The sequence below is a fragment of the Mya arenaria genome, chromosome 6, assembly GCF_026914265.1.
Source record: "Mya arenaria isolate MELC-2E11 chromosome 6, ASM2691426v1".
Lineage (NCBI taxonomy): Eukaryota > Metazoa > Mollusca > Bivalvia > Myida > Myidae > Mya > Mya arenaria.
In genome coordinates, this window is record NC_069127.1 from 18,862,420 (window position 1) to 18,885,191 (window position 22,772).

At 36.1% G+C, this 22,772-nt stretch overlaps 2 protein-coding genes across 2 annotated transcripts; both read right to left on the reverse strand.

The window, feature by feature from the left end:
- Positions 1 to 12,315: 12,315 nt before the first annotated feature.
- Positions 12,316 to 22,752, reverse strand: LOC128237389 (uncharacterized). Its single transcript, XM_052952887.1, has 12 exons — positions 22,572 to 22,752; positions 21,446 to 21,556; positions 21,066 to 21,134; positions 20,706 to 20,805; positions 20,466 to 20,582; positions 19,926 to 20,020; positions 19,615 to 19,736; positions 18,966 to 19,189; positions 13,958 to 14,068; positions 13,528 to 13,584; positions 12,854 to 12,966; positions 12,316 to 12,498 (listed from the first exon to the last, which is right to left on the reverse strand). The coding sequence occupies exons 1-12, from the start codon at positions 22,641 to 22,643 to the stop codon at positions 12,373 to 12,375; spliced, it is 1,317 nt and encodes a 438-aa protein (XP_052808847.1). The 5' UTR covers positions 22,644 to 22,752; the 3' UTR covers positions 12,316 to 12,372.
- LOC128237388 (uncharacterized) lies at positions 15,725 to 18,440 on the reverse strand. Its single transcript, XM_052952886.1, has 2 exons — positions 17,635 to 18,440; positions 15,725 to 17,497 (listed from the first exon to the last, which is right to left on the reverse strand). Exon 2 carries the CDS (start codon positions 17,487 to 17,489, stop codon positions 16,032 to 16,034), a length of 1,458 nt encoding a protein of 485 aa, XP_052808846.1. The 5' UTR covers positions 17,490 to 17,497; positions 17,635 to 18,440; the 3' UTR covers positions 15,725 to 16,031.
- Positions 22,753 to 22,772: the final 20 nt, after the last annotated feature.

Below are 22,772 nucleotides of genomic sequence, written 5' to 3' on the forward strand. Positions count from 1 at the left end.
ATAAATTGTTGGTTGATAGTTGTTGGACAGTCATCAATCACATGGCTACTTGTCTTGCAAATTTTGAGTTTTACACTATAGAAAAGTTAAATTTATTCCTACCTAGCTTGCCCTTGGTTGCGGTTATTGTTACGATTGGGTCTTCTGCTCCACTTCTGGGGCTGACCATGGTAGGAACCTTGCTGGGGCTGAGGTGTGAAGGTCTGCTGTCTTGGTGACTGTGTTGTTGCTGTTGGTGAGGCTGATGATATTGGTCGGCATGTTGTGGAATCCACTAATGTTTATTATGGTGAGGCTGATGAATTGGCCCTGGCTGCATGGTGCCTTGTCCTTCCATAAGCATGTGGCTCATCATGTCAGAGTTTTCAGTTTGGAGTCAACATTATTTACGGTTGAGACTTCAACAGTGTCAACTGATTTTTCTGCCCTTATGGTTGCTTTTTGAGCAGCATCTAATGTGACGAAGTCCTGGGGTTGTACAATTTTACATAATGTAAAGGTTAGACCATCTACAAACGTAGCAATGAGCCACTCCAAAGGCATACCGTGGTCATTGGTGGCTCGCCATCTGATTGATCTTTAGACCAAAACCTGCATCACTGCCATCAAATTGCTTGAAGGCTTAGATTAGCTGGTACTTGTTTTCGCGAGTTTGTCCTGGAAGTGAATGGTACCATGCCAGAGTTTGGCCTGCCGAATAGAATTGGAAGGTTGATTTCACCCTTATCCTCATTGTTATTGTACAGGTTAGTACAAATGCTTAAAAAATTCAATTAAACTGGATTTTTTATTTTTTATATTCATTTCGGCATTAAAATTTTATGCGCATAACATACGGTCATATCAGAAAACATAAAAACTGGACTCAATAGGGTCAAAAATATATTTAAAGTTAAGTATGTTTAATACTTCACCTTTTGCTGTATCCTGCATGTAAGATTTACTACACTAAAAGGTGTATCGCGAATGAAATGGGTCGATATTACTACACCAATAAATAGAATATAGTAATATTTTTTTAATTTTTTTTTTATAAATGCTAACAGCTAACCGTATTCAATTACATAATGTTTCCTGAAAATATTTAATGTGTCCTGTGTTTTTGTAGTGCACTATGTTACTGTGGTAGTCTTTATTGAATCAAATGTCATTCATTTTAATTCATTTCACACTTTGTCTGACAAGGTTATTAATCCGTTTTCTCTGGGCGTAGAATTTTTTTTTTTGCTTAGTAGTTGGTCTTTGAAGCTTCCCCTCGTTGTACTGTTATGTATATGAACTATACCTTTTCACATCCATTGTGTTTCAGTTGGTTTATGTATATTATTAATTTTGCAACTTTTCTGGGCTCCGATGTAGATGTTATGTAGTTACCCCCTAATGTAATTATTGTGATTAGAAATTGAGTTGTTCGTTGATGAAGCTGGGTGATGATGCCTTCATTTCACCTTTTCCGAAGAACTGTGCCTATAAATTTCTCATTTGTTACATCCAGTGCGTTTTTGCTGGTTAATGTTTATTACATATTTTGTGATCTTTCTGGGGTTCGATGTAGATTTTATGTCGTTACCCCCTAATGTAATTATTGTGATGTTGGGTTTGAAATTGAGTTGTTCGTTGATGAAGCTGGGTGATGATGCCTTCATTCCACCTTTTCCGAAGAACTGTGCCTATAACTTTCTCATTTGTTATCAATTTCAATAAAATTTGAAATGTAAACCGATTATAAAGCATATTCCATTACAGGTTCCAAAGAAAATGTTTTTAAAAATATGAGTTATGAGTGGATTTCAGTTCGATTTTCGAAAAATTGCTATTTTTTAACTCATTTTTTTGACAAATATCAATAAAATTTGAAATATAAACCCTTTAAGAAGCATGTTCCAATATGTATACAATAAATTGTAACACCCTGTTTTTGTAATATTGGCCAAAAAAGAAAATGTCGCCAAACTTTACAGTTTGACGTTCAAGTAAAGAATGATTAAAGGAAAATATAGTAGGTTAGTCTTGTGCGGTGAAGATATAGATATTGACCAATGAAATTGTGAATTAAATATATAGAACCTGTTGAAGTTATCTCCCCATACGGAACATTGTACATGCATGATGATTACATGAACTAAATGAAAGAAAATTACAGGGACTGCACAAGTGACAAAACAAAACGGACTGCTTGGGTGGAGTTAACCTGGTTACATTTGTTTTCAACATTAATGTCTGAAAATTGTGTAAGCTTACTAAAAATTTAAACAAGAATAAAAAGGAAATAAAAATGCTGATAGAACAATATCAATTCTGTACAATGGTGATTTCATTTAGGCCGAGTTATTTGCCCGCAGTCAGCAGTATTGGTCTTTGCCCTTCAGGCAATACAGCTGACCTCGGACAAATATGGAATCTTCTTATAATAATGTGAAGATATAAAAATGTTATTAATATCTTCACAATTGTTGTAAAATAAAGCTTAAATTAAACATGCTTAATTATATAATGTGCTAAAACAGCTAAATCATGCAAAACCCTTGTTACTTAAAGTAACATTGACAAAAATATCCAAATAAGACTTTACATGTACCTTGTTGTGTTTTGTCACTCTGGTCCTACATGCCAGTCTCCATCTGATCTCAAGATTTGTTAACTTAAGGTGGGCCACCGTCTTCATGACTTCCAACTTTATTGGCTGAAGCCCGAGCCTGAAATACATTTTAAAATGTTTTAATCAAATTCTAACACAAATACAACTGGGGACCCAATATACCTCAACTTGACTGACAGGGGATCTTTTTAAGGAAAATTGTGATTTATTAGGTCAGAAATATTTTTGACAATGTGAACTTCTAATTAGACATTGATTTCAGACAATTTATTTCATATCATATAGAAATGTGAGATAAATCAGTTTATGAAGATCTCTACCCCATTCGTCACCATCAGATTCTACAAAAGGTATTGGTTCTTGCTGATGACGTTGCAGTTGGCGGTGTTTAGGATGATGACGATGATGACGCATGCAACGAAAAAAAGCTGCCATATTGAAAATAATCTAAACATATTTGAAATTCTATACTTAAAAGCTGCCGTGTCGTGGTATGATTCTGTTTGTATACTGTGTGTCTTAGTGATATGAACCATCTGTAGGTCAGGTAGTAAGTAGATCGTTCAAGGGTCACCGGAATACTCTTGTGTTCCGCTCATAACAAGAAAGTAGTCCCTCTTTCACACTAAATTTTTCAGTTCTTTTGTCTGGATGCAGGCATTTGTAAATCACTTTTGCATTGACTATGCATACTTGAAGTAAATTGCAAACAAACAGTTGTACCAGCAGGTAGAATGGCAGGTTTCCTTTCTTTGCACGGCGATTCAGTCTGGCATGCCATCCCTCAACATTGTTGTTTTTTCGATTCTTTTGGGTGGGTTTCATGGATATTTCATTTATTCAACAATATATATAATATACAATAAACATCATTAAAATTAAACATTATACATGTGTAGCATACAATAATATTAATCAAGATTCATTATATGAATATTATATGTATTTATAATTTTGCTAGAATATCCATGAAATTGAATTTTAACAAATTTAGAAAAAAGCCAAACCAAAAAAAGGCAAGTATATCAACATCATATTGATTTTGGAAGAGTCAACGTAGTATGCTTATGTTATAAATCAATAAGTCACTAATGTTATAGTCGATGACTTGTGTCGTTGACAATTCAGAGTAGAATGATCAATTTGTATATGTTAATAAGGGCGTGTGCAATGAAGCGGGAAAAGGAGAGAAGGGCATTATCAACCAATCAGTCACTCTCAAAAATATTGATCAACTCGCATAACGAGTATTGAGCGCTGACGCAATCGGACATCGATGGATATGAAGGACAGTAACGCATATAGGACTATAGCCGCATAGCATGACTCTAAACAAAATGAGACAACAAATTCACAAATGATACAAGACAATATACTAAACGAATCCATACCAAACACAAAAACGGATAAATTATGGAAATATGCACCTTGCTACATAAAAAAAGTAAATCTAACTTTAGTACTAATAGACTAAATGGTAATGCTGGAATCACCGTTGATCCGTTTTTGTATCCTATATTCTATCAAACGTTATATTTCATGGCAATCCCAAAATAAATGTACAAGCGTTTCTGCACAGATTTCACAAAAGGAGCTTAGTTTTTCAACAATTTTCATTTTATATAACAAAGAATTGGTTGGTTATATTCTGTGGACTACTCGTGTTTGCAACCATTGAATATGAGTCCTTTGTACAGTTAAATACATAACTATATACAAATTTCTCATTAATATTCATATTTTCGTACAATAACCATTTTGCTGACTTTAAATTAGAACATCAATTTTGTTAACAAGTATTTTGTATATAAATATCTTAACATCCTCAACATCATTGTTTGTATGGATGTAGTCTAAAATAATAGACGTGTTATACGGGATTCTTCCAATCCCTAACGTCTAAACGGGAATGTGCAAAAAAACGGGGGTGTTTTAAAGATATTAATTGTTTTAAGTGAAGTATTTTATGGTTGAAATTGATCATAAAGAGTTATATTCATATTTTACCATGTAAGTGAAATGTTATTTTGCACTAAACAAGCATTCAATGCATTAAAACAAGTTGTTTACCTTTTCAATAAAACGAAAGTTGACTGACACAGAAAACAATTATGCGAAGGGGAACAACTCGATACAATCGTAATAACTCGGCCTCCTCCGACAAAGCTTCGAGATAGACCTTGTTGCACAACCGTAATAACTCGGCCATGGTCGAAATGTTCCGAGCGATTTAATACTGATCCCTGAAAGCCTTGCAGGTGCCCTTCATGTATATATTGTTATGTTTTGACAGAATGAAATGAAGAAAAGCCGTCAAACTCATAATTATAAGTTGGATATTTATTTTTTGTGTACGAAACTAATGTAAAATAACATTATCTGGTAATATTTCTTGTTTTTATGATATTTTATTGACGCCATATGTTTTAACCCGGAATCCTGATCGGAACAACTACCCACTTTTGATACTAAACAATTTGTACGTGAAGGATTTGCCATATCAAAAATCTAAAAAAATCCGTCAACGTACAATTATTTGGACTAGTATGGATGGAGTGGCCGTAGTAGCACTCACCATGAAGCAACCGACCACATCCCACTCTGAATCCATGTGGTGTTGACATATCGAAGGAAGGTGTCCATTCGTCCGTCATTGGCATCATTCATTGTGTATTCAGATTCATAAACTTACAAAAGTGATTGAAGAGTAAGTTTCATGATGCTTTTTGGGAGCAAATTCTCGCTTTATTTTTATTTTTGTCATCCCAGTGTTGAGGTTCATGCCATTTGTGAGAATTTTGAAGGCCTCTGACATGTGTGCCTTTTATACTCACGTGAAACCTGTACATGATCCAGAGCTTGGGGACGGAAGCTGGTGCCAATTGTGCATATGTATTCTGCAGAATGAAGTCATTACTGCATGCATGTTGATGGTTTTAGCTGGATGCAGAGAAAGTTACTTAGTTTAAACATATTTATTTTACAACGATTGTGAAACAAGTTATTACAACATTATATTAATCACTCTCGTTGGCACGATTTTACGCGAGAGTGTGGTCTTGTGTTGTGGGGGAAACTGGAGAACCCGGAGGAAACCCACTTGTCCGGCTTGGTGACCACAAACCGAACTCACATGCGCCCAAGCCGGGAATCGAACCCGGTGAGAAGCGAGTGCGCTAACCACTGCGCTAACCGGACAACCAAAAAAAAGTTACTGTTGAGCCATGCCGATATTCAATGTTTTTTGGTCATTTGCCCTTGTCCTTAACTTCTTTCATTTTATTGTCCTCAGCTTTGTGTTTGTGAATGTGGCATTTTAATTTTTTTTTACGTATTATCTCCCATTTCCTCATTTTCAGTTATGAGCTGATTTAAAAGGGTTGACATCAATACATTCTCAAAACCTTCATCATGTGTTTCCATGTAAGAATAAGTGAAGTTTGTTTTTGGAAGTATCAGCAGTCTCCAAATCTGAGGTCGATTCCAATTTAGCCTTCTGTCTGGATGGAAGAGTTTTAAAGATTATATGAAGATCAATTTTTTCTTGCTTTCTTTGGTTCTGATAAGCCTCATCCTGCTCTTTAGCCACGGTGGCTGTGACAGCTGTCTTGAGAGGCTCGTTTAGGGGAAATACATATTAAAGTTGAAATTACTTTCGTAGAACAAGATAAAACATATGTTTTCTGGCAGAAGTTGAAATTACTTTTGTAGAACAAAGAAAACATTTGTTTTCTGCAAAAAGCTGTGTAGTTTGTGCTGCTTGTTGCAGTCAACTCTGTGCAATTGGTGCTTACATCATGTACATGAACCTGAAGTAGTTGTGTATTTTAAGCAACCAAAATCTAGTATTGTCAAAAGTCGCTCAGGTAGCTAAAAATATTTTTGTTTTGAAGCCATGTGTCATCACAGTGCAAACACAGTAAACCATATACTCTGTATCAAACATCTTTATATAGTGAGCTTGATCATTGTTAACCTGACACTTTATCAAACATCGTATAAAGTAATCAAGCATCTCTATAAAATGGCCAGCGACATTGATCATTGTTAATCCAAACTCTGTAACAAACATTTTATATAGTGATCTTGATCATCGTTAACCAAACTCTACATCAAATATCTTCATATAGTGACCTTGATAATTGTGAACCATAAACTCTGTATTAAACATCTTTATATAGTGAGCTTGATCATTGTTAACCTAACTCTGTGTCAAACATCTTAATATAATGACCTTGATCATTGTAAACCAAATTCTGTATTAAACATCTTTATATAGTGAACTTGATCATTGTTAACCACACTCTATATCAAACATCTTTATATAGTGACCTTGATCATTGTTAACTACACTCTATATCAAACATCTTTATATAATGACCTTAATCATTGTTAACCACACTTTATATCAAACATCTTTATATAGTGACCTTGATCATTGTTAACCGCACTTTATATCAAACATCTTTATATAGTGACCTTGATTATTGTTAACCATACTCTGTATCAAACATCTTTATATAGTGACCTTGATCATTGTTAACCAAATTCTTTATCAAACATCTTTATATAAAGAGCTTGATCATTGTTAACCTAACTCTGTATCAAACATCTTTATATAGTGACCTTGATCATTGTTAACCACACTTTATATCAATCATCTTTATATACTGACCTTGATAATTGTTTACCATACTCTGTATCAACAATCTTTATATAGTGACCTAGATCATTGTTCCCATAAACTTTGTTTCAAACATCTTTATATAGTGACCTTGATCATTGTTAACTACACTTTATATCAAACATCTTTATATACTGACCTTGATCATTGTTAACTGGACTTTATATCAAACATCTTTATATAGTGACCTTGATCAATGTTAACCACACTTTATATCAAACATCTTTATATAGTGACCTTGATCATTGTTAACCGGACTTTATATCAAACATCTTTATATAGTGAGCTTGATCATTGTTAACCACACTCTATATCAAACATCTTTATATAGTGACCTTGATCATTGTTAACCAAATTCTGTATTAAACATCTTTATATAGTGAACTTGATCATTGTTAACCACACTCTATATCAAACATCTTTATATAGTGACCTTGATCATTGTTAACCACACTCTATATCAAACATCTTTATATAGTGACCTTGATCATTGTTAACCACACTCTATATCAAACATCTTTATATAGTGAACTTGATCATTGTTAACCACACTCTATATCAAACATCTTTATATGGCGACCTTGATCATTGTTAACCACTCTCTATATCAAACCTCTTTATATAGTGACCTTGATCATTGTTAACCACACTCTATATCAAACATCTTTATATAGTGACCTTGATCATTGTTAACCACACTCTGTATCAAACATCTTTATATAGTAAACTTGATCATTGTTAACCACACTCTATATCAAACATCTTTATATAGTGACCTTGATCATTGTTAACCATACTCTGTATCAAAGAAAATATGAAAATAATGTTAAGAAATTTGATTTTGTCATGCTTTCAACAAGTTGTAAATATAGATAAGGAACTTGTGAGTGTTTTTACATAAAGGCATTTTTATCATCAGTGCTCAGCCAGTGGAAGAAATAATGACAAGTGTTTGTCCAAATCTTGAACTTGGATATTAGACTTTTTTCTCATTGTTAGATTACATTGTTAATTAACAAACATTTTGAAAAATGCCATCATGAACAAGCAGCTTAATTGGCTAAATGCTATAATATACATTTCATTTTTTTCCATGTACCTATTAAAAATTATATGCTTTTATTTCAAGGTGATTAGCTCTTTTCTATGTTTTTATATGTTATGTAAATAATGTGTTTATCATAGCGGCCATAGCTCATGGAGCTAATGTTGCATATACCCCACTTCAAATAAATTTTCTTATTTCAGATAATTGTTAATGTTTAAAAGGACTCGCTTATGATTTGTTGAATGCTCTTTTTGTGTATTACGAAATAAACTGTTGCATTAGGAGTGTAAAACCAAAAGCTGGAAACTTTCAGCGAATTGTGATATTTGCTCAAATATTGTCTTTGAATACTACAAATTTCATTAGTGTTAAAAATGGCTTTGTTGTTGCGTGTTTGATAGATTGACATTATCACGTGATAATATTAATGTTTTGTTAAATGGTGAAAATATCCATCATGTTTATTCAAGTCCTCATGGCCTAGTATGCCTCTGTTTCAGTTTTTTTCTTGACTTCCCAAGCGTAGGTTTATACCCCAGTTAAACTAAAAACCTTTTCATCTGTTTTTGTATTTGATCATAGAGTAAAATAATGATAAAATAAGCGTTTTCAAATGCATAAACTGGAAAACTTGTTTTGGGGATAGGGTTAGAGTTACTCTATGCAAGACATCAAAACATGAGCGATCTCTTTAATATAAATTATGGAACTGTACTATTATAATATTGTTAGAAATTGTATTGCCATTTTCACATTTACTATAGTATCAAATGTGTATTATTATGATCTTTTTGAGTTATTAAACAGCAATTACAAAATGTTTTGTTCTTATCATGACCAAATGGAAGGCATACATGTTTCAGCAGAAAAGCTTGTTGTATTGACAGAAAAATATTTGGATATTGTTATAGCCTTGGTGATGCATTTGTTGGTGTGCTGTGTTAAGCCTTGACCATAACTCAATAGCTGTTTAAGGTATTCAACTGAAACTTGGTACATAGTGTTATAAGAGGCAATTTTAGGAGGCACATGTATATCATGGCCCGTAACACTTGCTTAGATTGTTGTTGAGTTATGTCCCTTGTTTAATTGAAGAATAATGACAGGACGGTGTCCTGTCTGCAGCACTCAGTAAGTGTACCATCAGAAAGCTTGAAGGTGCTCAATAGTAATTCCCATCTGTCTTTTTGTCAGTCAGTCCATCAACATTCTTATGTATCAATTATTTAAGTAGTCATCAAAGAAACTAATAATAATATAATTGTACATTTAATATGCCCCCTTCGAAGAAGAGGGGTATAATGCTTTGAACATGTTGGTTGGTAGGTCGGTCCGTCGGTAGACCAAAGCTTGTCCAAGTGATAACTCAACAATTCCTGGACGTATGGTCATCAAACTTGACATGGAATTGGGTAAATTATGGTAAAATGATTTTAAAGCTTGTCCCTATTGATTTTAGGGGTCATCTGGTCAAAGGTCAGGGTCACAGTGACCTTGAAGGCGAACTCCACAATTCCTGGACCTATGATCATCAAACTTGACATGAACGTTGGCCCTTATCAGTAGATGACCCCTATTGATTTTGGGGGTCATCGTGCAAAAGGTCAATGTCGCAGTGACCTTGAGCGCGAAAAAGATAACAGCTTCTCCCAGTGATACCTTAACAATGCCTTGACCCATGGCCCTCAAACTTGAACTTGGGTAGGGCCTAACCTGTAGGTGACTCCTTTTGATTTTAGGGGTCGTCGGGTCAAAGGTCAAGGTCAGTGTCTTTTTTTATCTGCAAATATCTGTCATCTTCTGAACATGATTAAAAACTATACCTTCTATCCTCACACTGAATGGTCATAATCTTAAAACTGCCTCAAAGGCATCGTGAATCGCACAACAAAGGTTAAGTTCTCCTGTCATTGATTGAAAATCTGGTATAAAAGTCACAAGTCAATATGACCCCTATTGATTTTGAGATCACTAGGACAAAGGTCGCCGTGACCTTTAGGTGAAGAAACGGTTTCCGCTCAATAACCAAAGATCCTTTGGGTCAGGAACTTCATACTTGGTATGCTTGTTGTTCATGACTAGTAGATGACCCCTATTGATTTTGAGATTAAAAGGTCAAGGTTACATTCAGGTAAAAAACGATATGTTGGCAGTGACCTTAAGCTTAAAAATGATTTCTGCTCAATATCTAAAGAACACTTGCACCCAGGAACTTCATTCTTGGAATGCTAGTTGGTCATGACTAGTAGATGAATCCTATTGAGTTTGAGATCACCAGGTCAAAGGTCAAGGTCACCGTGACCTTGAGGTGAAGAAACTTTTCTGCTTAATAACTGAAGAACGCTTGCATCCAGGAACTTCATACATGGTATGCTAGTTGGTCATGACTAATAGATGACTCTTATTGATTTTGAGATCAGTAGGTCAAATGTCAAGGTCACCATGACCTATGGTGAAGAAACGGTTTCCGCTCAATAGCTAAAGAACGCTTGCATCGTGAACTACATACTTGGTATGCTAGTTGATCATGACAAGTAGATGACTCCTATTGATTTTAAGATCAGTTGGTCAAAGGTCAAGGTCACCGTGACCTTGAGGTGAAGAAACGGTTTCCGCTCAATAATTAAAAAACGCTTGCACTCAGGACCTTCATGATGGCCCCTATTAATTTTGGGATCAGTAGGTCAAAGATCAAGGTCACAATACTTTGAGGTAAAAACGGTTTCCGCTCAATAACTAAAGAACGCTTGTACCCAGGAACTTCATACCTGGTATGCCAGTTGATAATGACTAGTAGATGACCCCTATTGATTTTCAGGTCAGTAGGTCAAAGGTCAATGTGACCTTGAGATAAAACAATGGTTTCCGCAGATTAACTAAACAACACTTTGGCACAGGAACTTCATACTTGGTTTGCTAGTTGGTCTTGATTATTAAATGACCCCTGTTGATTTTGAGTTCAGTAGGTCAAGGTCAAAGTGACCTTCAGGTAAAAAACAGTTTGTTGGTCACCAGTCACACTTCTTTAGGCTCAACAACTAATGAAAGCTTGGACCCAGGAACTTCATACTTGGACCAAGGAACTTCATACTTTGTATGCAGGTTGGTCATGACCAGTAGATGACCCCTATGTTTGTTCGTCTCCAGTCCAAATTTCCTGTCCATCATTGATTATTTCTCACCTACGACCACACAATGGGGGAGACAAGCCCTTTTTCAAAAAAAGCAATCTAGTTTTTTATTGCCTATGACAGGCACACGTTACATCATTAATGTATTCATTTCTAAAACAAAGTGGCATATAGTCGAGCGCGCTGTCCTTAAACAGCTCTTGTTTTATCTTAAAGTGGGATAAATGTGCCTTTTCATGAAGATTTGACTCTAGGTAAGCTAATAGGCCAACTTAAACCCGGTGCCAATACCACAATGGTTGAAAACTCATTCAACGATTCAAACAGAGTTTTGTTTGCATATGTGAGAATGGCGCCATTTGGAACACTTCTGCTATTTTCCACTGAAGTCGTTAAATTAAAGGTAAGGTAAACAAGTCACTGAACGTTTTGTTGTAGTGAATGTGACAATAGAATAACAAAAAAACATTCAAAATGACCATCGATTGTATTGCTTAACGCCAATGAGCAGCTGCCAATAAATAATAAATAAAAAGTACCAGTAACTTCAAAGATGTACATGTATCACATGAAGCATCCAAAAACGGAGGAGTTTTTCAAAACCTGTGTAAAATCGACACAAACTACTGTGTTATTGATTTCAATTCAATTCGTTTTAGAAGCATTATCACCATTAAAATTTAATTTAGAGGATCCATATTATTTAATATTTAATATTCGGGGGGTGAAAGCGAAAAGGTTCTATCTTCTTTTTTATTAAATGTCACTTAGAACCTTTTCGCATTCACCCGTTGAGTTGAGCCGCACCTACTCCCAGACCTCACTGATGGACAAATAACCTTGTACCTATCTAACAAGAGTCATTCGGCCATCACCTTCCAACACAAAAAAGGAAAACAAATAAGTAACATTAATTTTTATTTTCTTGCATCTTGCCTATCACAGCATCCCTGAGAAGCTCATACTCGCCTAGATGATTGTAGATGTGTGCTGATATCCTCACATACAAGCGGCCCTGTACACTCTTGACAGGTACCTGTAACAAGTAAGAAGTTTGTACATGGGAGTCATAGAATGATTTCCAATGCCCATGTAACATTAACACGCTTTATCAGATGGGAATCTGTTGTGCCAGTATTTGCAAACAACCGAGCCGTACAGAAAACCCGAACCATTTCACACCAAAGCTATTATTTTTTCCGTCAAAAGAAACCTTATGAAAGATACAGAAGTATTTCTTCTGTGAATCTACAAAGTTCAGGTTTTTATACCTAGATAAACGATATGCGTATAAATCTTAATAACAATGGGGAACATTAATGAACTCCCATTTAATAACATCTTATAAATTAATTCATCGAATACAACACATGTTTCTACGCATCACAAACCTCCATATTATACTGGTGGTAGAGGTCGTTCTGTATTTTCTCGGCGACGGAGTAGTCCGCTGGTTTCTCCTGGGCGTACAGCGATGGTGGAAGGCCTACGAGACTCATGCTGCCTAAAACATAGTTGAACACAGTAGCTCAGCATCTCAAGAAAAAAACGTCTTTATAAATTGTACTGTTAACTTTTGTATTATTAGTTGATAAACCGGGGTTTGAAAATACTGCCAGCTGGCTTTATTTAATAGGATGCATGGAAACTACAAGGACAAACCCAGCAACCTATATGATGTCATAATTTGTTTTATTGTTTAACGGCACAGGCATACACAAAACATGCATATCATTTATTAATATACATATATATTGTTGGCAACTACCGCCTTCGAACAGTCAGTTTCATTGGAGGGTTACGATTTACGTGTTGCCAAATTTATACTTCTATTAAAAATGTAAGGAGTTGAGTTAAAAGTTAAGAGTAATCTGTCTGAGAAATGTTTGCGTGTTTTATCATTAAAACTCACAGACGGCATTTGCGTTGACATTACCCACTCCATGGCCACACAACCTCCTTGAAGAATTAACCAAAGGCATAGAGTGGGTCATGTCAACGGAACTACCGCCTGTGTTAATACCCATTACATGCTTTACAAGAACAGTTGTCTTAATCAGCTTACCAAACATGTGAGGCGGGGCCGCAAGTTCTGTTCCCCAGGCCTTGACAAGCATATCTCCTGAAATGTTCCCGTACAGATTGGAAGAGTGATACACAGTATTTGTATGATACATATTTGACAAGAAATACAAAATTAATATGATACTCACTAGTAAAACCTCATCTTCTGTGTATATACGAATAATAAATGAAACGATGACAACTTTTTTTAAGTCATATAACAAATTTCCTAATTCGAAGATAGTGTCCTAATTTATATTGCAACAACGAACAACGATATACAGCCATAAAATACTGCTTGACATTTAAAAACAAATATACCACCATCGTTCAAACGAGATTTCCGCGTAGGTACTGAAGTTTTAGTGTACGAACCAAAGCTCGATCAAACGCATGAGGATCTGATAAAATGTTACATTAACAAAGCCTACCAGCCTTTTTAGCCAAGTCATGGGTGTAGTTGAGTATGGATTCTACTCCCAAGGTTTCCCAGAAATCTAACACCGTATGGAGAGCCAGGAATGGGCTGTAGTCGTGCAAACCTGTATCGATATACATAAAAAACATAAAACACGGATGTCCAGAGAGCACGGATGCCCTTATATGCAGCGTAAGGGCCAAAATTTGGCCCATATTTCATAAATGTGCGATTTTATGAGTTCTACAACATAATAACATCAAATACCTTCCTGAAATATATCATGAGTGTATTTAAGTGACTAATAAATTTTAAGCTATGAGCGACGCAATTTCAATAAGTTCAAAATTGCCAATTTCTGCTACTGCACGGGCCAACCAAGGGCAAAACTCTGCTTGTGCCATCACGTGCAAACCTTCATCGCCTGAACAACGTTCACCAAAGGTATATGACTCGAGGTGAAATAATGTGTAGTTTTGAGCGAAACAAGTCCAAAACAACTTTTGCTAATTCAAGGACCATTACTGTGGATATACTGTGTGCAGCGGCAAATAAAGCCCCTGGTGCACAATTTTATCACCTGCACAACATTTCCCCGAGTTTAATGACTCTAGGTGCACTAGTTTCGGAGTTTTTTAGCGCAAGACGTCCATAAATGCCATATTTGCTAAATCGAGGGCCATTACTCTAATTTTAGGAAATGCAGCAGGAAACTAAACCGAGGTGCAAAACTTCAATACCCCCAACATGCCTCTAATATTCATGGCTCTAGGTAATATAGTTTTGTAGTTTTGAGTTGTAGTTTGAACGACACAAGTTCGCATAATACGGACTTACGGACGGAATCACAAACGGACAAGGGCAATTCTATATGCCCCCCCCCCCCAATTTCTGTTTGGGCATAACAAATTATTTTAAACATAAAATCAATCAGGGTAGGGCTCCACCACACTGTAATTCGTATGCAGCTTCTGGAAGACAGATACTTTGCAACCCACGTATGAAAATAGCAGTGTCCTTTTGATTGAAACTGTTCAGTGCAAAACTGGCAACACCTTCACAGTTATCGTGATTTTTTCCAGAACTTAGAAGTTATATCCAACGACCCAGAACTTATAAGTTATATCCAACGAACCCAAATGACCAGAAAATAGTGTCTGCAGAACAAAAGAACTAACATTCCAAACCGTAGAGCAGTGTGTCGTGAAATAACAGCAATTATAATCAGGGATCCTATTAGTGGTCAGTTATACAGTAATAAGAAAAGTGACGTCACATTAAATAAAATGGCAGTTTTGTAGCGGTATTCGGTATATATATATACACATCTATATGTATACTTTTTGTTTCGATTAGTAAGCGTTTATGTTTTTTGTGTTGATACAAACTACCAATATCGGAGATTTGATCTAGGTATGTTTTATTATGTTTACTTCGTTTACACTTGTGAAACCAAAACAATTACCAAAAAGTATACTTAAAAAATAAAGTGCTTGAAATAGATTGACAATATGCGACTGCCACAATACTGATATGATGAGGCATGTTGATAAAACAACTTAAAAATTATAATAGATGTTATTTTGATTATTATTATTATTATCATCATTATTATTCAACACGCATTCACTTCGAAACCCAACTCAATCACCGTTAAACATATATATGCACATTTTACTTGATTCAACAAAGTTATAATACCCCCCCCCCCCCCTTCCCCTTAAAAGAAACGGTGAATGAATGTTTAGGAGGAAATAATGCAAATAAATTTAACAAGATCTCTAGTTTATTTTTATTCACATCACAATATAAATGTTTTATCAACAATGTTATAACCACGTTTATGAATAACAAAGTATGTACAAATAAATGTTACGATTAAAGTATATTGTATATACAAATAAAATAGTACATTTTTTGTACTAATATGAACATGAACCAATTATGTTAAAATACTACAGTCACATGGTATACGATATAGCAATATTATTTACAGCACAATTAAAAAGTACATTGCAAAATACCCCTTAAGACAAGTTTATATAAGTTCATATTCAATGTTCGCATGTGTTCCTTTAAAATATCTTTTAAAACGAAATCTGCACCCCAGCCCTTGTCACTTCCCGTTGCTCAGAGCTGCTCGATTTTCCATTCTTCCAGGCGTAATCGTATCTTGAAACATTTTTTCTGACCGCTGTCGAAAGCTTGTCATCCTTCAAAATCACTCTTCTGATGTAAACTTTACAATTGTTTTGAAGACATTTAGACAACTGCTGCTGAAGGTTACCCCCCGAAAAAATGTTTCGTTCCCATCTTTTTTCCGAACAAAATCCACGGCGACACATTTTTCTGAATACCACATACTTTCTGCAGCGGTATTTTGGCTGAATGGCAACCTCATAAATAGCAGGGACTTTGGTTTGGTCGCCAAACAATTCTTTAACTCGGAAACCGCAAGCTTTTCTAGGGATGCAGGTTTCTTCTTCGACCTTCAGTGTTGACATAATCAGTTTCCAGGGGCTCCAATTCAATTCCCTTAGCAGGAAGTTGTTTTCGGGAACGTTTTCGCGTCGCAGCTTTGGGAGATTTTTATCAGCAAACTTATCAAGACTTCTTTTGGGTTTCCTAAGACGTTTTAGTGGGGACTTGGCTCTGAAAGCAGGCACTTTCATTGCTCCCACTGCCTTCTTTGTTTCAACAGCCTTCTTTGCTGCCACAACTTTCTTTGCTTCCGAAACTTTCTTGGCTGCGACTGCTTTCTTTACTCCAACCTTTTTTGCTGCCACAAATTTCTTCGCCTTCGGAAGCGGCTTGTCAGACTTCGATGACGTGTCTGAATCAACGTCCATTGGGGCCTTGTCCCTCAGGTCTCCGAACAGCTTATCTAGGTCTTTGTTCACTGTCCCGCATCGAGCTCGAACCTCCTTCTCATAAGAAGTGAATAGATCGTCACTCTTCTCACGATAGCAAACGGTCATTAGAAAGTCGAAAACATTCTTGAAGTCGCTGAGCCTCAAATGCTGACCTCCGGTGCGCTTAGCAATATCCCCGTAGAAATGGTCTGCGCCGTAGCTTGCGCACTGGACACTGTAAATGCGGACGCCAATGCCAGCCAGAGCATCTGCCTCTTTTCTCCAGTCCAGTTTCAGCTTGTTTTGGGGATAGTTGGGTTCATGAGGGTTACAGTCGCCAATCATGACGAGTGCCCTCTGTGTGCCCGGTGTCCAGGACAATTTAGTGCGTACCTCGTGTAGGACAAGCTCGTAACATTCGTCGCTGTCGCCACCGCTCGTTGCTTTCACCTTTTGCACAAAATCCATTAGTTTTGCAATGTCAGTGGTAAGATCAACGTGTTTCGTTATGTAGTTGTGCTTGTCGCAATAATCACCGTGCGCGAAGATACCAATCCGAATACCGGGGATGTCAGCCTGCAGCCTCTGTGCCATATCGGAGACGCGCCCTCGAACTTCTGCGAGGCAGCTCGACATACTCCCCGTCGTGTCGAATGAGAAAACGATCTCCATGTTACCGTTCGGTAGAGCCATACCGAAGCCTTGAAAAAAGAGGAACACCCGGTAAAAATATTGCATACACGTATGTTAATCAATGCATGAACAAATTTAAAACCAATAATAAACACATTTAAATGTTTATTTTACATTCAGTCGAGAACCATTTTAAGAAGCATACCTGATGTTATATAAGGGGGAGCTACTGTACGCAAAATTCTTCGAAGCTGTTTTTGAGTTATCCGTTTGTATATTGACACATTGGTTTATCACACTGAAGCGAAAGCGCGGTATTTATACTGCCGCATTGAACGAACAATCGCCAACGCGCATGTCCGTATCGACTTCGTGAATAGACTTGTAAGCGGTAAACATAGCATCAGTGACGTTATATTTCACAAATAGAATGCTCTAATAATAGTTAATGTATATTTGTTTACAAGTGACCTAGTTATAGTTGTAAATTTCATTATTTAGAAGGTAGCAGAGAGCTGTATATATATTTCCTTGAAAATGATAACGTAAATGTACTTTTTGTTTCAGATTCATTTAATAGGTTGAGAAACCATATCAATATTTTTTTGTTCTGCATGATAAGTCCACTTTCATAAAATAATTTCAAAATAAGCATTGCGGTCAGTCATCTACTGTGTCTGCATAATAAACACATACTTTCGATTGTTCGTGTTGTTGTTGTTGTTTTACTTTTGTTAGTTTTTAATAATTATTTTGAAAACAGTAGTCAAACAATGATGAACAATTGTGCTCCAAAAGAAGAAAAAATGCCATTTTGGAATGTTTTTTTGAAAACAATTTTATTTTATATCACATTAAATTGAGTATTTATCGTGATCAAATTTACCCACAAACAATGCTTTAGTAAGATATAAAGTAAATCAAATAAAATGCATTGCATTATGTCAATATCAGCGATAGTGTGGTGCTGTTGTGTAAGTAATAGATAATGCTCATTAAATATTGAATGAGAGAATAAGAGCACTAGTGGATCCAGAGGTGGCGCAAACAGAGGGGGCGCACCCAGCGCCCCCCCCCCCCCCCCCCTAGAAAAAATGGTCCATGTTTACTGTCTATTTCAGCGTAGGAGAAGAAAAGTGATAAAATGCACTCTTTCAGACAAGACATTGTAAAACTTTTCCCCAAAAACCAAGTTGTTAACTTTTTTAACCAAATTAATTTCAGTTTGGAGGGAAGGCGCAAGTCAAAAGGTTATGCCCCTAAGTTATGCCCACTCTAATGTCAAGTCCTAGGACCGCCCTTGAAGAGTAAGACAATTTGAAAATGGTTAAGTAAAGAGATTAATCATAGTAATTTAATATATTAAAGAAAAAAAATAAACAAATCAAAACCTATTGATTATTAGGTTTATAATCATTATATCAGATACAAACTTAAAAGCATATTCAAATTGATAGAAAATATATGATGACATTAAAACGGGAAAAGATGTTTTCTTGTAATAATAAGAGCCAGATAAAATAAGTGTTCACTTACCAGCCCATATAAACTCTGAGTTAAAACCAGACCCAAAACCATGCGAAACTATCAAGGGCCGAGTTTTTTCCTGCAATTCTCTCCTTACATACATAAGGGCAGTTCCTTTTGGGGCACACAGCCATTTGTGAGCATTAGTTACATAGTAGTCAGCATCCAGGGAGCTGATGTCTAGATGAAGGGAGCCTAGAGCATGGGCTCCATCAACCAGCACTGGTATGTGCCTGAAATTGGTTTCAAATATTGCATGTCACTCTTGAACAGAAAGATCCTTGAGAACCAAATACGTGTTGTCCAATTAGCACAGTGGTTAGCGAACTCACTTTTCACCAGGGCAACCCGGGTTCAATTCTCAGTCTGGGCCCAAGTGAGTCTGTTTAGTGGTCACCAAGCCGGAAAAGTGGGTTGTCTCTGGGTACTCAGGTTTCCCCCACAACACAAGACCACACTCTTGCGCAACATCGTGCCAACAAGAGTGACTTAGTATAAGTTATCATACCTCTTTTCATAATCGTTGTAAAATATATAATGCTTAAACTAACCTAATACAGAATTTGCTTTGGTCATAAATAGGTGCATCATTGGATACAAACTGTTTATGATTCTGCATATATTGTGTAAAGCGCATTGGATCGGTCATTAGACTTACTTTTCATGGCAAACTCTGATGATATCTTTGATTGGCATAACGAAAGGTGTATTACTGGAAATGTGGTCAAACACTGCCAGTTTTGTGCCCGCCTCTAGGTTTCTCTCTACCAGATCAACCAACTGTAATAAAAAACACATCATTTATATTTGTTAATAAAACTCGTAAAATTTGAAATGTTTAACAGATTCTGCAAAACGTATGTTTTTATAATAATAATTATTACTTTAATACAGGTATTTTTTACCATTTGCACAAACAGAAAAGCATTGTTCATTTAAATAACTCTATGCATATGAACAACCACCCACCTGCTGCTCGTCTGTGATGGGGAAGTCCACGGTTGCCTGGCAAAGATGAGCTCCAGTCTGCTCACAACACCAGGATAACATTTTCTTAACTGCGCCTGGAAAGAAGAACACAACCAAACATACATAAAATTCATTGTAATAATATATATTATATTGATATAAAAGGTTGCGTTTGATGACTAACATGAAACCTATTTAGTAACTTGTCAAGGAAGTAACTTGAGTGACTACAAAAGGAAGGTGACAGTATTTGTCAAGGATGATAGATGTATTGAACTATTGAAAACTAAACAACAAAAATCACTTCTTCCATTCCCGGCCATTTCTTCTATATCAATTCTATTACTTTCAAAAATTATTTCTTAAGTGAGCATATGTGTACCTTGGGTACATATCACCTGGTTTACATTATGTCCTTGCATTATGCTAAAATTCCATGAAAGATGCATGTAGAACCTCTTCATAAAACCAAGCTCGAGGGATTCTAATATATTTAAAGTTATATTTCTTATACAGTATCATACACATTGCAAGACCTACCGTATGTGGTACTGAGGCAGAACAATTTTTCCCCAGGCCCCAGAGGCACACTCTGTATGACCGTATTGAGCGCAGTTGTAGCATTCTCCACCAAAACAAGGTCACGGCGATCACAACCTAAAACAGTGCATCTTGTCATTCTTGAATAGTTTAGGGACCAAGATTAATCACATTTGTAAGACAAGAAGAATTCAACATTTGTCCTTCGAAAAACATACCCCCAAAATATTATTACAGTACCAACAAACTGTGCGATCCTCCTGGTTACATAGACCAGCCTGGGTAGTAACTCACGATCATAAAACCTCAGTGGTTGTTTTTCCACCCACACCTGGTACTTCTGTGAACAACAAGGCCAGGGTGGTTATAATAACACAAGGAATAAATACCTTTTTAATGAACTTTATGGTAAGGTATTGTATAATAAGCCTCTGACTGTAAAAAGTAATCATACTTGACACTAAACATCAATTATCCACATGCCTTTCATAAAAGACATCTCTCACTAAAACTTTTAAACGTGTACAATTTTGGACAAAGAAATGTTAATATTACTATGGGATTTCTTTAGTTATGCATTTGTCATTATAAGTACCATACCTGGGCTGTCTCGAGAGCTTCTCTCAAAACACCACCGAATGCTCCATGATTCAGAAATACACAGTCTTCCTAAAAATCACAAAACTCAATCATAGCCTCAGCATTCAGTTTTGTATTTAAACCAATCTACCTAAACTCTAAGTTCCTTAACACTACCTAAGATTCACCCCAACTATATGTACATGTATACCTCCAACTACCCACATACTCCTCAGTTTTTATCACTACCCAAACCAAAAAATACACCTCATACCTTCATAATAACACATGAAGATCAACCCAAACTTGCCAGATAAATTCATGAAACCCAACTGAGTAAACATGTAACATTAGTGTTAATATATAGCACACATAATACAATATTCTTCTATAGTTCTTACCTCTAAGTGAAAATGTTTATTCCTCATATCTTTCCCAAAGTGTGGTGTTTCAGTTCTGTATTTATCAAATTTTGGACAAGTAAAAGGAGCTGGTGGTGGTGTATATTCTTCCTGTAAAAAACATAAAATTGTTAAACATTCATCGAGGAACTTATTGGTGACATGATGTTAATTATAAGCCCAATCAATGTAGCGTTTAAGAATGTGCTTTAAAAAAACCCTCAAAGCCCACAGTCGATTCTGAAGACATATTTCATATTAAAAGCAACTTACAATAATATTCAGTACTTATATAATTCAATGGCCAATTCATCTGACACAAGAAAACATGGTGTTTATTTATTTCATCTGTAAAAATATGGCCAGTTATCACTTCTATCTTTAATCCTTTTATATATATGTTTTATTCCTGTAGAGTAGGGCCTGGGGCAAAGCACTGTTCATACATTTTATAAGTGCCACATTATTTTTACCTATACAGGTGTTGAGCAGGTGTGTAAGCGACCCAGTATCTCTGTTAGGAGAGCAATCACCATTTAAGAAAGCTAGTGCCAGTCTGGCTGAGCATATTTCTCACCCTGTTACAAAGGGGGCCCAATGAGGGACTGTGACTGTACATTATATGTACTCAATATCGTACCAGTGTATTCGTCGAGATCATTTTTTCCTTGTAATCCATCCTGGAAATTCAGTGACAAATTCCAACTTGGCAGGGGATTATGTCACAGTATCATTACTAATACAAGTGTTGAGCAGGTGTGTAAGCGGCCAGGAAGCTCAGTCAGTAGAAGAGCACTCACCATGTTAGGGAGGGGTAGGGGATTCAAGCCCGAGTCTGGCAGCACATTGTATTCTCCTTGTGACATAAGGGACTGTAGACAGCATACATTGAGACTATCACCTCTGATAAGTGCTTTGCAGAACTTTAACATTTTACGATGCCTTGGCATTCCACCACAAACCTCTGCCTCAGGAACGTGATTTATAATTAAGAAAAAAACTCAAACTTCAAAGCCATCCCCATGTTCAACCTATCTTGTAGGACAAACATTGACACATGCTCATTTTTCAGGTGCATATAAATGTAGGTAAATGCTAGGAAATAATAATAATAAATTGTAATTACATTTGACAGATCCAGCAGCTCCTGTACATTTGAGGCATGGAATGACCCAAAGTCCCTTTTTACTGTAGACATTATCAAGTTACTTTAATCTTTTAGTTGAGCTGAATATCTGATGCACTAGATTTTGTCTCCAAAATTGACATAAACCAAACATAACATCACAAGCTTTGTTCAAAATCAATGGCAAAAATAGAAACAAGG